The sequence below is a fragment of the Grampus griseus genome, assembly GCF_964374135.1.
Source record: "Grampus griseus genome assembly, chromosome: 12".
NCBI classification, from domain to species: Eukaryota; Metazoa; Chordata; class Mammalia; order Artiodactyla; family Delphinidae; genus Grampus; species Grampus griseus.
This window is the reverse complement of record NC_139006.1, coordinates 27,233,976-27,248,279: the sequence shown is the minus strand read 5'-3', so window position 1 is coordinate 27,248,279 and position 14,304 is coordinate 27,233,976. Positions and strand designations below refer to the sequence as shown.

At 47.1% G+C, this 14,304-nt stretch overlaps 1 protein-coding gene and 2 long non-coding RNA genes across 4 annotated transcripts in view; 1 reads left to right on the top strand and 2 right to left on the bottom strand.

Moving 5' to 3' along the window:
- The window catches only part of LDLRAD4 (low density lipoprotein receptor class A domain containing 4), a 251,550-nt gene extending 248,704 nt beyond the window's left edge, over positions 1-2,846 (top strand). Inside the window, 3 exon segments of the mRNA XM_082668133.1 lie at positions 1,178-1,228; positions 2,299-2,763; positions 2,765-2,846. Of these exon segments, the coding sequence (XP_082524259.1) occupies positions 1,178-1,228; positions 2,299-2,763; positions 2,765-2,827 (579 nt within the window). The 3' untranslated portion in view covers positions 2,828-2,846.
- Positions 2,847-3,599: 753 nt separating this feature from the next.
- LOC309831148 lies at positions 3,600-10,202 on the bottom strand. 2 transcript variants are annotated; one of them, XR_014297559.1, is made up of 4 exons: positions 6,519-10,202; positions 6,014-6,263; positions 4,296-4,497; positions 3,600-3,694 (listed from the first exon to the last, which is right to left on the bottom strand). It is a non-coding gene; the product is annotated as an uncharacterized lncRNA (long non-coding RNA). The 2 variants fall into 2 exon arrangements; XR_014297558.1 differs by having other exon boundaries at positions 6,014-10,202.
- A 1,692-nt stretch (positions 10,203-11,894) lies between these two features.
- On the bottom strand, positions 11,895-13,976 carry LOC309831149. The gene is made up of 3 exons (XR_014297560.1): positions 13,688-13,976; positions 13,371-13,467; positions 11,895-12,942 (listed from the first exon to the last, which is right to left on the bottom strand). It is a non-coding gene; the product is annotated as an uncharacterized lncRNA (long non-coding RNA).
- Positions 13,977-14,304: the final 328 nt, after the last annotated feature.

Below are 14,304 nucleotides of genomic sequence, written 5' to 3'. Positions count from 1 at the left end.
AAAACGTGCTACTACCCGTCTTCTGGATCCCTTCCTGCCCACTTCATTTGGTGCTGTGATATCTGATTGTCAGGCTGTGCCCTGTGCTTTAATCTGCTGTTGCCAAGGGTGGAATTCTTAGGAACAGTGGAGGATGCTCTGTGCTGTTCTCAACGCGGGAGTGACATCGCCCTTGACGCAAAGGAGCACTGCCTAGGGCTCGGACACCTGGTTAGAGCCACTCTGTTGCCGTTACATAGTTGTATAGTCAGATCTAGGGATGCCACCTGCTCACGGCGAGGGGGGCCGTGGTGGATGCCTGCCTGCAAGGAGCAGGGGAGGTCGCTTTCACTTCTTAAGACCTGGGGCTGTTTGACCTCCCAAGTCCACCGGTGGGCACTTTCAGGTCACAGGAGGCCATGATGGCAGGAGGTCGTATGTGCACATTCCTGGGAATCCAAAAATACAGGCACTTCTCTACCCACCACCCCGTTCTTCTCTTAGTAGTCACAAAAGCCCCGCAGACCCTGCTATAGCCTACAATGGGGGTTCAAAAGGGATACCACACTGAAATGCTCTGTAGACAAGTTTATGGTGTTAGAAGTGATCCTTAATCATGCCTACTGTTTGCTCATCACCTTGCTGGTCTGGCTTTTTTTTTTTTTTTTTTTTTTGGTTGCGCTGGGCCTTAGTTGTGGCTCGTCAGCTCCTTAGCTGCGGCATGCGAACTGTGAGCTGTGGCATGCGTGTGGGATCTAGTTCCCTGACCAGGCATTGAACCCAGGCCCCCTGCAATGGGAGCATGGAGTCTTAACCACTGCACCGCCAGCAAAGTCCCTGGCCAAACATTTTTGAAAGATTACTAAGCAACTAGATGTCAGGTTCCACACTCCTCGTGAGCATTTGTACTGAGGAATCAATTCATAAGAAGAGGCACAGAGGGCTCTTAGGTTTGGGAAACTCAGTCTGAAAGCCAGCGGTGTAGATGGGCACGCCATTCAAGGCTACTGTGGGGAGACCCGAACTGTTTGGCTTTCCTGTGGCCACGACTCCTCTGGGGGTGCAGGTAACAAAAGGCTGGGGCTTTGTGGTTCCGGGTGTTAAACAGCCTGCGCTCAGCTGAGTGTGATCCCTTGGCTTTGGGTGCTGCTGCATGAAACTAATGATCTTCCTGTGATGTCCCCCACCCCCCAACCAGGAAGGGCGCCTGTGGCCTTCAGACAGATCTGGACCTCGGCCCACCTCGGAGGTAAGGGGTTGGACACAGGTGGGGTGTGGGTGGCAGGAGATGCATAGAGGGGGATGAACAAAATTGGTGGAAGGGTTGAACGTGTCAGCACAGATGAAGATCAAGGCCTGTGCCTGTAACTTGGTTTAAGAGGTGCGGGAGGGGTCTTCCCTAGACTCTCCCAAGGATTCTTTGTGCCTGGCCAGAGCTCCTTCCGGAAAACAGGTCGAGAATCCAGGATCTTCACTTGATGCCTTAGGCTGCTGATAATGAGGTGGTGGCTGTCGGTGTAGCTTATAAACATCACCGCTTGATTCACCCCATCTCCCAGTTTAACAGTATGATTGTAAAAATAACATTTTTTGCCTTTAAGTGAGAGAAGTTGACAGATGGATGTATATCTTTATATACATATGTCCTTCCCCTAGAAGAAAGTGAGATGGTGGAATAGATGAGAAGCTATGCAAGAGAGTACCTGGATTCTTTTGGGGGGAAAAAAGTATAATTATACTTACTTTGGAATATAAAATAGTTTTCATGTCAGTTGCTAAAAATAACTACAGGAAACTTTTATCCAGAAAGAAAGTCACTTGTTTCATATTTTTAAGTAATTGATAGGGCAACAGCTCCTATAAATAACTCATAAATTGACCCAATGTCTTGTACCTGCTCCAAGTACCATCCTGTGAAGTTACAACTTACATTTACAATGAAAATTCTTCACCCTCTATACTCCTCTGAATCACAGGAGCCGGGCCCAGAGAAGGTCACATGGTGGGCAGGCCGGGGTGGGGGTGGGGGGGCTCCTGTGTTCTCCTTGACCAGTGGGAAATGTACACAATAACTCCATTAAACCTACATTTTCAGGTAACCGCAATTATCCGTTGCTGAACCGTCCTGGGTTTGGCAAGGTGAGTGATGTAAAGTCATTAGGAACGAAAAACCTGTTTTTCTGGAATAGCCTTTACATGTGTTTTGGGGGGAAAAGTTTTCAGATGGGTGAGAACAGACGTGAATTTCCTTGCTGCCATCACGTCCGTGGTCATCACTGTGCCAAGAACATCTCCCAGGTGTTGCTCTTTTCCCTGCAGATCATGTACGCACCGCGGTCCAGGAATGGGGGGACTGCCCCAACCTTTCTCCAGAGGGATCGGTTCAGCCGCTTCCAGCCCACCTACCCCTACGTGCAGCACGAGATCGACCTTCCCCCCACCATCTCCCTGTCGGACGGGGAGGAGCCGCCTCCTTACCAGGGGCCCTGCACCCTGCAGCTCCGGGACCCCGAACAGCAGATGGAACTCAACCGAGAGTCTGTGAGGGCCCCACCCAACCGAACCATATTTGACAGCGATTTGATAGACGTGTCCGTCTACAGCGGGGGCCCACGCCCACCCAGCAGCAATTCAGGCATAAGTGCCAGCACCTGCAGCAGTAACAGGAGGATGGAGGGGCCACCCCCGGCCTACAGCGAGGTGATGGGCCACTGCCTGGGTGCCACTCTCTTCCACCCCCAGCACAGCACGCACAGGGGGAGCAGACTGCCACTCCAGCGGGACGGCCCTGGGGGGCACCAAGCTGCCCGTTCAGGGCAAGGACAGGAAGCCCGGGAACCTCATCTGACCTGCGTGCATACCTGACTTAAGAAAGGAGGAGGGAGGCGGTGGCACTGCTCCTCCGTCCCCAGCACAGAAAGTTCAGTAAAACAATGATTCCTTCCACAGGAGCCGCACGCAGGCTGAAATAGTACAAACCTCCTCCAGTCTGGCCGCAAACGGTGTTCATCTGGGGCAGTGATTGATAGGAAAGGGCAGGTTTTGGCAAAGGGTGGGCATGAGAACACAAAGGGGTGCTTTGAAGACATTATGAAATAAAACCCACAGAGGCATCTGACTTGACTATGAAAGCAGACGCAGCAGGGGAAGAGGCCAGAATGGCCTGTTTTACAATTAACTGAATACAGAGGAAAATGTTGTTATACATTATGGGGAAGAATCGCCAGTTTGCTTCCCACCCCTAAACTGTGGAACTTCTTTTTTATTTTAAAAATATGATTCTAAATTCCTGTTTTGTGTGCCAAGGTATAAAGTGGAGAAGTCAGATGAATGCAAGGGGTTAATCAGTGTTGTGATGCTGTGTTTTAAAAGTTGCACTATCTTCATGTTTAAGATAATGAGGAAGCTTTACTCGAAGTTCTGTATGTTGTCTTTTCACCTGTGGATTAAAATTAGGCCCCATAATCATCTCCCCCATAATCATGCAGGAAAGGGTGTTAGGGGAGGTAGCCTAACGTACACCACTTACTTACATTCACCAAGAAAGTCACCACACAGCAGTGAATGCGTCACTGAGGCACCTGGAGACTCTGGATGGAGCAGAGGAAACTCCTGCATCCCTGGTGTGTTGAGTCCCTCCAGCCTCAGGCTGCGTGTTTTACACCTGCATTTACACACCACGCAGTGCTGCCCTGGCCCTCCAGCAGTGCAGTTTCTGTGGTAATTTAGATTTTTTTCACTGTAGCATGAAATATACTCAGATAATACACTATTTTATGCAATAAATTGTTTAAAATGCAAGGTGGCTATTTTTATACTGTTGAAACACATGACTTCAGTGTGTTCCTGCGGTCTCTCCTTCCCTGGATAGTGGAGTTCAGGCCTGGATGGCTGGTCAACAAGACTCAGCAGTCGCTTCTGTGCAGCCCACCGCCCTGTTATGTGCGTGACACTGGCTGCAGATACTGTGTAGAAGCCCCTGGGACTGAGGAAGGGACCCATGTGGCCAAGTATGCGGACCAGCACCCGGGAGGAATGCAGTGCTCAGAACCAGATGCGCTCCCAGGGGTCACTAAGCCTCTGCAGTGGAGGCCAGAACTGGGCGGGGAGCAACTCAGAGCACAGGGTAAAAAGCACAACTTGCAGCTAAAATCAACTAGAAAACTAACCTTAATTATTGTAACATTCATTCTCACCTAAAGTAACTTCCTTCACAGAAGCACCTGCCTTTGCTGCACCCAGATGGGGTGCTTCTGTGCAGCCCCTGCCTGCTCTCACAGGGACCGAGGGCTGGAGGGATGACTTGGGACCCTGACCTGCAGTTCCGGGTGTCTGCTGTTGTGGTCTCGGAGGTGGCTGCCCGGTGAGGTGCCCTCGTGCTGCTGGCAGAAAGCTCTCAAACTGCTTTCTGCTGCTCCTTTCCAAGGCTCCTCTTGGTTGGTAGGTCCCTGGGTTTTGTTTGGAGAACTGGAATCTTCATCCATTTCACACAGTAACATCCACACAAGTAGTCAATCTCTTAAAAGAAGATGGTGGTCAACAATTGTCACTCATGCTTCAGACCCTGTTGAGCAGTGTGCACGCTGAGGGCCATGGCAGGAGCTCTGGGACGGGCAGAGTCCTGGGGGCCTGACCAGAGGACACCCACCCACCCACCGTTATCAGATGGCCTCGACCTCAAGCCTGTGCTTAAAGGAGGCTGGGACTCTGCGTGGCGTGAGGTTTCCCCTTGTGTTGCTGGTGAAGGTGGGAAACTGCCTGTCCTCCCCATCTTCGGGCAGATTATCGGTCAGGCGTTCCCCCTTAGGTGCAGAATGAGGAGGTTGGCTGATGGTGTCATCATTCCAAACCTCACCTGCACTTCTGGTAGAGTGGGTGAACACACCCAGTAGTTCTAGCTCAAAATGGTGAGTTATGCTTAGAAACTTATAAATTCCTTAGTCACTTTGCAAGCACCTGAACATTTTGCAGATGTTCACAGTACTGGTAAAACAATTATTTAATTCAAATAACTTTAATTGTTCTTCAAAACCGAGACTGCTCCCTTTTGGCCACCCTATTAGATAATTGCCTCTAATGTAAATAGTTATTTAATGAGGCAGACATATCAAACCATGACCTGAATGGTCTCTGAGGCTGGGGCTCTGTAATGAATTAGTTTAAAAGCCAAGGTCATAAATTGAATTAATAGTCAATTTCCCTTCAACACAGGAAAAAGGTAATTTAGACCTCTGCTTTTTCGAAGGTTGTGGCTGACATGGTGTGGAAAGAGGCGTGACTGTGAAGCTGCAGCTTGATCAGTGGGGCCTAAGGGTCCAGGTTAGAAACCAGAGGGTTAGGGGATCAGTGAGCAGTGGGTGGGGAGCTGGGCTCCATCGTCTTAGCGACTCCCTGGATATGAACCCCAGGCACCTTGAGTCCCACTTATAGGAACACTCATGTGTCTGTTGGCTTTTTCAGCAAGCCTAGTGTTCCTCAGACACTAAGGTTGTCCTTTACTACAAAAGAGATTTTGCTGAAGAAATTGTGCATTTATTGCGCTGGCCAAAAAGTTCGTTCAGGTTTTTCCATGTTACAGAAAAACCTGAACGAACTTTTTGGCCAACCCAACACGACGTTCTATCTGGGACCAAAATTCAGTGTTAAAAAAGCTTGACAAGCATATACCCTCTGTCCTCCATACCACAAATACACATGGACACACAGCTCAGACAGCAGAGGAAAATGTGCAAAACTTGGGAAGGTTTGTCATGAGGATGACACTTAAGTCCACTAATTGCAGCTGGGAGAGGAGGACACAGGGGCCAGCAGGAAGCGGGGGGCCTTCTACCCCAGCATAGGGACCTGTACTCAGATAAGCGTGTCTCTAGCTTCAAATTATCCCCCTCTTCACCTGTATTTTATCATCATAAGAATAAGAAGGGCTCAAAGGCAAGCACTTTTCAAAAGCAGCTCAGATCTGGGAGAATCCATTCAAATCCCCGCCCTCCTCAGAACCAGTGGCTGCATCCTGACAGTTGGGCCTGGATCTTACCTCCACCTGCTCTTCTGTCCAGAGAGTCCTTGCAGAGACTGTCCAGGTCCACGAGCCCCTCCAAAGCAGCTTCCATTTGCTGCTGGCCACCAGGCTCCCACACTGGCCTGGCTGTGAGGCAGAGGCTAGGGGCTGTTCCCCAAGCCTTGTGTTTGCTGTGCCAAGGCTGCTGCTTGAGGTCTGCTGCTTAGAACAGCAACATGTTAGTGTACGGTTCATTTTTCTTAAAATTTCCAGAGCTGAGCAGTGTCTGTGAAGGAAAAACTAGGAAAGATAGTTGTGCTGGGCGCGGGGCCTTGCGGTGACAGCCCCCCACCCCCACCCCGCACCTTGGTGGAGAAGCAGGGACCAGGCTCCCCTTCTGCACGGTCACCTTGGCCTTGGCGAAATGGAGATGCATTGGCAAGTCCCCCCCAGTGTAAGGACGCTGTGTCTAAAGGGGCCCAACAAAAGCAGATGAAAGACCTGCTCTCACCCTGACCACAAGTGGGTCCCAGTAGCTCACCTGAATTGTGCGAATTCCACAGGAATCAGGATTTCAGCTTTAGCTTATTTTACTCCCCAAGTGCTGCATCTTGCACAGTTCAAGTTTATGTTCACGGCCAGGGTTAGACGGCCACTTGCTGCTCCTGCCTTCAGGCTGGTGTGCAGGGAGGGACACCTTGTGAGCAGCGCTGTCTTCAGTGTGTGTGAGGTGCTGGGGTGAGAGCTGTACAGAGATGCAGATGGTGAAGATCCACGTCCTTTCATAGAGCTCAGCGTGGCAGTAGTTTTTAAGCAGCCAAGATGTTTCATGTTCTAACTTCTGCAGATGCAGGAACCCAGCCCCCTTTGTTGTGCCTCACTCACAATGGTGCTTTCAGTGTCTGTCAGGCGTTCATTTGTAAGGTGCTGTATATAACTTGACTATATTACGCACATAATCCTACCCAATGGGTAGAACAAAACTTTGTTAATACTGCAATGTAAGGTATAGATACCAATTTTAAGAGAAATGGCATAGAATTTGTGAATGCCTATGTGCTTTGTCCTCTTTTATAAGGAAATGTGCGAATGGATGCATACAGATAAAAGTCTATGTAGTTTATTAATAAATATCAGTATTATAACACAAGGGAAACAAGTCTGAACAGGCAAGCACAGCCTATGAACAACATATGTACAGCAATCAGAGTTGCATCTTTGCTGTGAAAACACTTAAATAATTTTTTAAAATACCACAGCCTTTTGGAGCCACCAGATGCTTATTTTAATCCCTTCGATAATGTTCAGTTGGACCAGTATTAGCTATAATCAGAAAAAAATGTGGATCTTTCAACTTGCTTTATGAAAAAATATTCTGTTTCATGTTGTAGAATGAAGAGGGCAAACCCAGTGAAGAGTGCACTTTTCACTGAAATTGCAAAACTTAGGTCAGAGTGAGCACATTAGCGTGCAGCAGAGGACTGTGCAGTCCAGACGCATTTGTGACCATCTGTCTTTCTGTGCCTTTTTGACAAACGGAAGCTGTGGAACCAATGAATGAACAGTAGCATTTGCAGGAAAAATAACTTAGGACAAACCAGTCCACTTGAGAAGACCCCAGTCTCAGAAAGATTTGTTATGGGTTATAATTAGCAGATTGGCAATCAGCCAGCCGAGTGAATTCTCATGTCCTGTCCCTTCCTTTTGGTGTCTCCTGGTGATTACGACCCCAGAAACAAACTAGGCTTTGCCACTGACCAGGGACCATGTCACACCCCCTGACTCAGCATCTGCTTACAGCTCTGTCTTTAGTGTCTGACGGTGACCTCTGCATTTATCTTCAGATATTCTAATATTGAAAATAGAAAAATGAAGAGCCTATGACAATGTTCATTAAAACCATGGATGAGGGGCTTCCCTGGTGGTGCAGTGGTTGAGGGTCCACCTGCCGATGCAGGGGACACGGGTTCATGCCCCGGTCCGGGAAGATCCCACATGCCACAGAGCAGCTGAGCCTGTGCGTCCACAGCCTGTGCTCCGCAACGGGAGAGGCCACAACAGTGAGAGAGGCCCGCGAACCCCCCCAAAAAAAACACAAAACCGTGGATGAAATCGTGGGTGTGGGCATCCTTCCCAGTGCCATCCAGTTTCGTGAAATTCTGCCCACCTGATCCCTATTTCCAGTTTATTCTGTCATCAGAGGATGTAAATTCTAATAATTCCTTGTTTTTTATTTGTTCCGTGGTGTATGTTTTGATTTTGAGAATCACGACGGAGTCATACTCTTGTCCTTCACAAAACAATTACTGATTATCCTTAAACTGAAAACACCTCTGCAACTCTTGATGCTAATGGACCAGAGGTCAGCCCTTCTTTGACTGTGCTTTGCAAGGCCACAAGAAGATGGGGATCTGTGTTTTCTGTACCCACTGCCCCCGCTGTCTGCTCACTGCCAATGGCAGTGGCCCTGGTGGTTCAGGTCAAGGGTGGAGGCTCCTCCCTGTTAGAAAAACTCCCCCAGGCTTCATCTCTTGGGAGGACTGCTAAGCAGGAGTGTCATCTGAGGACGTTCTGGACTCAAAGGCACTAAATTTGTTACCACGTCATGGCTTTTCTACAGGACTAATAGAGGCTTAAACTTTACTGTTAATTATACTGGTTCATCTTAATGTGCTTGCTGGTATATTGCTATTCTTCATTTCATGGCTTTCAAAAATCACTTTCTGGTGTAAAAGCTATTTTTAAATATGTACAATACTATTCATAGCATTTAATTCACTTAATTTTCACTAGGCTGCTTTATAATGAAAAAGTACAACTTTATCTGAACTTTTCAACAGTTGTTCACGTGATCTATAATAATCTGAAGTTGTTAAAGTCTTTTTTTTAAACAGACATTTGTGCTTACTGTTCAACATAATTCCCACTTATACACAGAGAAAGATTTCCAGCTGTCATGTATCTGCCTCTTTAACTGAGCGAGGGGATGTAGTTCTTAGACCCAAGGTCTGTAACCGCAATCCGGACTTTTAAAGGAAGATGTTGCTCTAAGTGCTGTGTGTTATGAAATCAGCCTCTTCTGCTTGTTCTTAATGCTGTGTTCGAACCACAGCTCAAAATCATTAAAAAAGATCACTGATACACGTCTCCTGTTTTTTTAAAAAAATATTTCACAGACAAAGCATATGTTGGGGGGGGGGGAAACTACTTGCATTTAAAAACCCGTCTCAGAAACGGTTCTTACGGTTCCCCAGGTAACCGTCCCATTCAGTTCTTACTCACTCTGACTTTTCAGAAATCATTATATTTGCTATAAACCCCGGCAGATCACATCATACAGTTCTGGGTTCTACACAGAACACTCAGGGATCGTCACCTGAGTTGAGGTGTCACCTTCAGGCTTCTGGAAGCTGTCACAGACAAACTGAGTCAACTCAGCCCAAAACGTGAGCAAGACTTCTAAAGAGAATTGTTCAGCAGACACCCTCAGAGGCTAATAAGGTCATTGGCATCAGAGGTTTTCAGTTCGTGATGATGGAGCAAAAGGAATCTAAGTTTCCTTCACTGAGAGATTAGAATGATATCTCTAAGCTCTAAGTAAGTATATGGATTCACAGATTACCTAACTGTGAATGTATAAAACTTCATACAGGGCTTCCCTGGTGGCGCAGTGGTTGGGGGGTCCGCCTGCCGATGCAGGGGACGCAGGTTCGTGCCCCGGTCCGGGAGGATCCCGTGTGCCGCGGAGCGGCTGGGCCCGTGGGCCGTGGCTGCTGAGCCTGCACGTCCGGAGCCTGTGCTCCGTGGCGGGAGAGGCCACAGCAGTGAGAGGCCCGCGTACCGCAAAAAAAACCCAAAACAAACAAACAAAAAAACACTTCATACAACCTACCAAACTACTAGAATAAGTGAGTTTAGCTTGGTTACAGGAAATACAAATAAAATATTTTTGCATTTCTATATGTTACTAATGAACTGTGGAAACAAATGAACTTTGGAAACTGAAATCTTAAAATACCATTTAAATAACTGTATGGGCCCCAAACTCTAGTTATAAAACGTTTTTTTTGGCCACACCGCGCAGCTTGTGGGATCTTAGTTCCCTGACCAGGGATTGAACCTGGGCCACGGCAGTGAAAGCGCCAAGTCCTAACCACTGGACCGCCAAGGAGCTCCCATAAAACCCATTTTAGATTCTGAATTAATTTTTTAAGACAATTTTGGAAAGGGGATTAGAAAGCTATAAGGAGGAAAACAGCTGTAAGAAAAGGATTTCTTTCTATTAAAACAGCAAATAGTCACTGATAAACCACATTATGCTCTTGAATAAATTCTATAATCTCTTATTCAGCAGATATTTGAGAAATTTTAAAGAATATTCCCCAAACTTATATCCCTCAGTGAAGGTAAGACCAGTATAAACTTTCGTCACAGAAGGAGAGGAGATTCCAGGCTTGATTCCTACTGGATTGGGTTCAGTAAACCCATTTCTATATGAGGTCGCCTGGTTGGCTGGGTCTGGGTGCAGGGAGGTTACTTGGAGCTGCTCTGAAGGAGGCAGGAGATGGTCAGGGGGGGCCCACTGGTGTCCATCTGGGCAGCGGGGCTCAGTGTGGCGCTGAGAAACCAGAGACTGCACTCTTGCAGGACAGGAGGCGGGACACTGATCTCCACTGTCGGGGGCCTGTGGGAGCCCTTCCCACAGCCCTGGCTGTGCACTGAGAAGGCTCTGAAGACTTCAGAAGAAGCCCCAGGCCAAAAACAGACAATAGGCCTGGAGGCTGCCCGTGACCCAGGAGCTGTCCATCAGGCTGGAGCTGAAGTGCCAAAGGCCAAGGAGGCCCTGTGGGCCCTCGAAAGCCGAGGCACCGCCAGCCAGGGAGAGAGACGCCAAGGTCTGGACCCACTGTTTTCTGCTCAGGCTACACTCAGCACAGGACATAACAGAGGCCAACACCTCCCTCCCTGGCGATAGGTTCCCTGCTGACCCACCTGGTACATGGGGAGCCCCCACTGCACTTCAGGGCCTGCACCGGATCCCATACCCCACCAGTCTCAGGCTTTCTTGGACCAACTTCTGTTCATTGGATCGTTTGTGAAACAGCAGAGCTGCCAACAGCTAAGACGGACTAGCAACTCAGGCAGCCCTCTCCCTGCACCCTCGAGGACATCTAGAAAAGCAGTGTGCTCGAAAGAAACCTCCAGAATCCTTCAGAGAGCCACTCACAGTGGCCTTGGAACAAACACTTATTTCTGACTCTCCATGATGACACTTGCACAAAACAGTTTATAACGAGCCTGTTACTTAAAACATCATAATTTCTCTCGTTACACTGTTTTGACGTTTTGCTTTGAATGGATTCTAATTAAAATACATGTTTTAAAAATAACAGCCAAAAAGGTAAAAGTTGTGCATTTGTAAATTTCATTGTTTTGATGGCATGTGTCTGTCCAGACTTTGGGCTTTTGTGCTAATAATGTAAACCTCATTCACCTTACTTTAAAAAAATCAAAAGCTACAGTCTTAGTCATTTGAACACAGCATGGTGTTAACTGCAATACAGACTTTCAAAAGGCTTTACCAGGAAGCAGTATATATACATTTACACACACTTGTGTATAGTATACTGCTCCTATATGACTTAACCTGTTTACAAAGCCATTTGCATTTATAGAGTTTACTGTGGTACTACCACCAGAATCTGGAAGCACAAAATATTCTAGCAGTCTACACTAGCAGACAGAGTAAGCATGCCTTCAAATCAAAGTGCTGACTTTGGCCTCTCCCACGTGTCAGGCCAGGAACCCATCCCCTTGGCCCCACCTGAGCCAGGCTGTGTCTGCCACCCTGGCTTCGGTGGGGGACCCTGAAGTCCTGCTTGAGATTTCCTGCTTACAGTTCAAGGGCAGCACAGGCTTTGGAGCCTACAGACCTGGTGGCCTCAAGTATTAGCTCTGTCTCAGGTTAATGTCTTCAAATGTCACGCATACAACAGGGTCACCTGCGCGAAGACTGGAGGAGAGGGTGTGCTTGCCACATGCGGCCCCCACAGAGGGAGCTGTGCTGCTCAGCTTTCACTTTCCAGGTTCACCCAATTCCTACAGACTTGTAAATAGCACTCTGCCTTGGCATGCTCTCTACGCTAACACTGCAGCTTAAAATGCCAGTGACGGAAACGGGCCAAGTTAGTGCCAAGGGGGTTGGAGCACCTGTGTCAAGGCAGAGACTGAACCACCAGGACCCAAACCTCCTCGCCATGGTTTTAAGTAAAATACATCTGTTTCTTTTCTCATTACTCTAGATGTGGACAGTATTTTTGGTTAAAAAACCATGTTGTGTGTGTGTCGGGGAGTGTTCTTACAACCTTAGCAATAAAATGTGAAAATCTGAAGGAAGAATAGTTTTAAAAAAATAACTTCCCACCTTGCCCCCATTTTTTCCTTCTCTGGCTTCCTTTCTGTGAGGGGTGGGGGAGCTAACACTGATCTGAGCGCTGTCACAGCCTCAAGGAAACCGCAAGGACCCCAGGCTCCTGGTGCCGGGATCCTGTACCACGTATGCATCCTCTTCACCAATGCTGGCACACTCCCTTCCTTCCAGAACCATCCACGAGCACATGGTTTTGCCTCACTGTCAACCTCCCGTAAACCTCCCGCACACACATTCTCCACTCCCAGAGAGGCCAGCCTAACAGTTCTTAGTCGGGGATACACTGAACTTCCCAGTGAGAAAAGTAACCACAAAAGCCAGCTCCTGATGCTTCAGATGTTCCATCGATTGACCCCAAGGAAAAGGAAAATTCCAATCTGAGCTGTTCCAAGTGTCGCAAATGCAGGCTCAGGTGCTGTGACCACCACCATGACCCTCCACACAAGTTCAGTAGGAAAAGCAAACTCACTTTCTTACCACGGGAGGATGGGGTATTTTCTGAGGCTGAATCCTCTTTGGATAATGAAATATCACTCTAAAGAAAGAATTAAAGAAAATTATGATGCCACGGAGCAACTAAGCCCGTGCACCACAACTACTGAGCCTACGCTCTAGAGCCCGTGAGCCACAGCTACTAAGCCCACAAGCCACAACTAGTGAAGCCCGCACACCTAGAGCTCGTGCTCCGCAGCAAGAGAAGCCACTGCAATGAGAAGCCCAAGCACCACAACAGAGTAGCCCCTGCTCACAGCAACTAGATAAAGCCCGTGTGCAGCAACGAAGACCCAACGCAGCCAATACAAACAAACAAATAAAAATTTATTTAAAAAAAGAAAATTATGAAGTTAAAAGGGAAAAGACGATAGAAGTCACCAGAAGAGGACAGAGGATTAGGAATATTCATAAATTGGCTTCAGCTCCAAAAATACAAAGAATTTTACAAGTTCCAAAGCAGGTACTTACTTTACCTTTCTTAGTTCCTGGATTTGAACGTCTGACCCGGCTCTCCTGTGCCTTTCTTCAACTACAGCTACTGGCCTCAACATTCTGAAGTGACCCACTAGAGGGAAAATTGGGTTTATGACTGAGAAAACTTCTATTAATCTAAAATGCTTCCAAAATAATGCAGTTACAAAATGATCTAGATTTCTCAACAGAAGTTGCATTAGGTTTTGTGGACAAGTGTTTTACTGATAATAATATTTTCAACTTTTTTTGGAAAGTAAAACTTGTCCCTTATTTCCAAACCAAAAGAAGTGAGGAATGCAATTACAACCTACCAGTATCTTCCATCTTCTTCAGGAGGGGAATAACAAGCACATGGTGATGGAGCACGATGGCAACCAAGCCCTGTAACTCTACCTCCAGACCAAGGTGAATGGCAGGGCAGTCAGTGTTTGAGGACTGGACAAACTGTGCCTTTGGGACCCTTGCAAAGAGAGAACCCAAACAGCCACTATTCTTAGAGAAGTAAAGCAACAGCCATAAGTAAGTCGCAAGATTGTATCCAAAGAAAATACTGACTCAAACTCAATAAAATACAAATTAGTCAAAATGCGCTTCAAATCATTACAGAATCTCAAATCTCATACTTAGAGGTGCATACAAAATAACAGCTTAATATTTGTGTATATAGAGGAAATGCTGTATGTTCTTTTTTTAAAAACAAACAAACCCTCAATTAGTGTTAAGGAGCTGAAACATCTCATTGTTTTACCCTATTTAGATTATATTAGGTAGATTTCATGTAGATTATATTAGATATATTTCATATATGGTACACTTAAAAGTAATCTTACGAAATTACCCAAATGGAGTAAAAGGCTGACTTTCAGCAGGTACCTGATTAGAAAGTCAGGAAACACCTGCAAGCTTTCTGTCCCGCTCTTACTAAGGA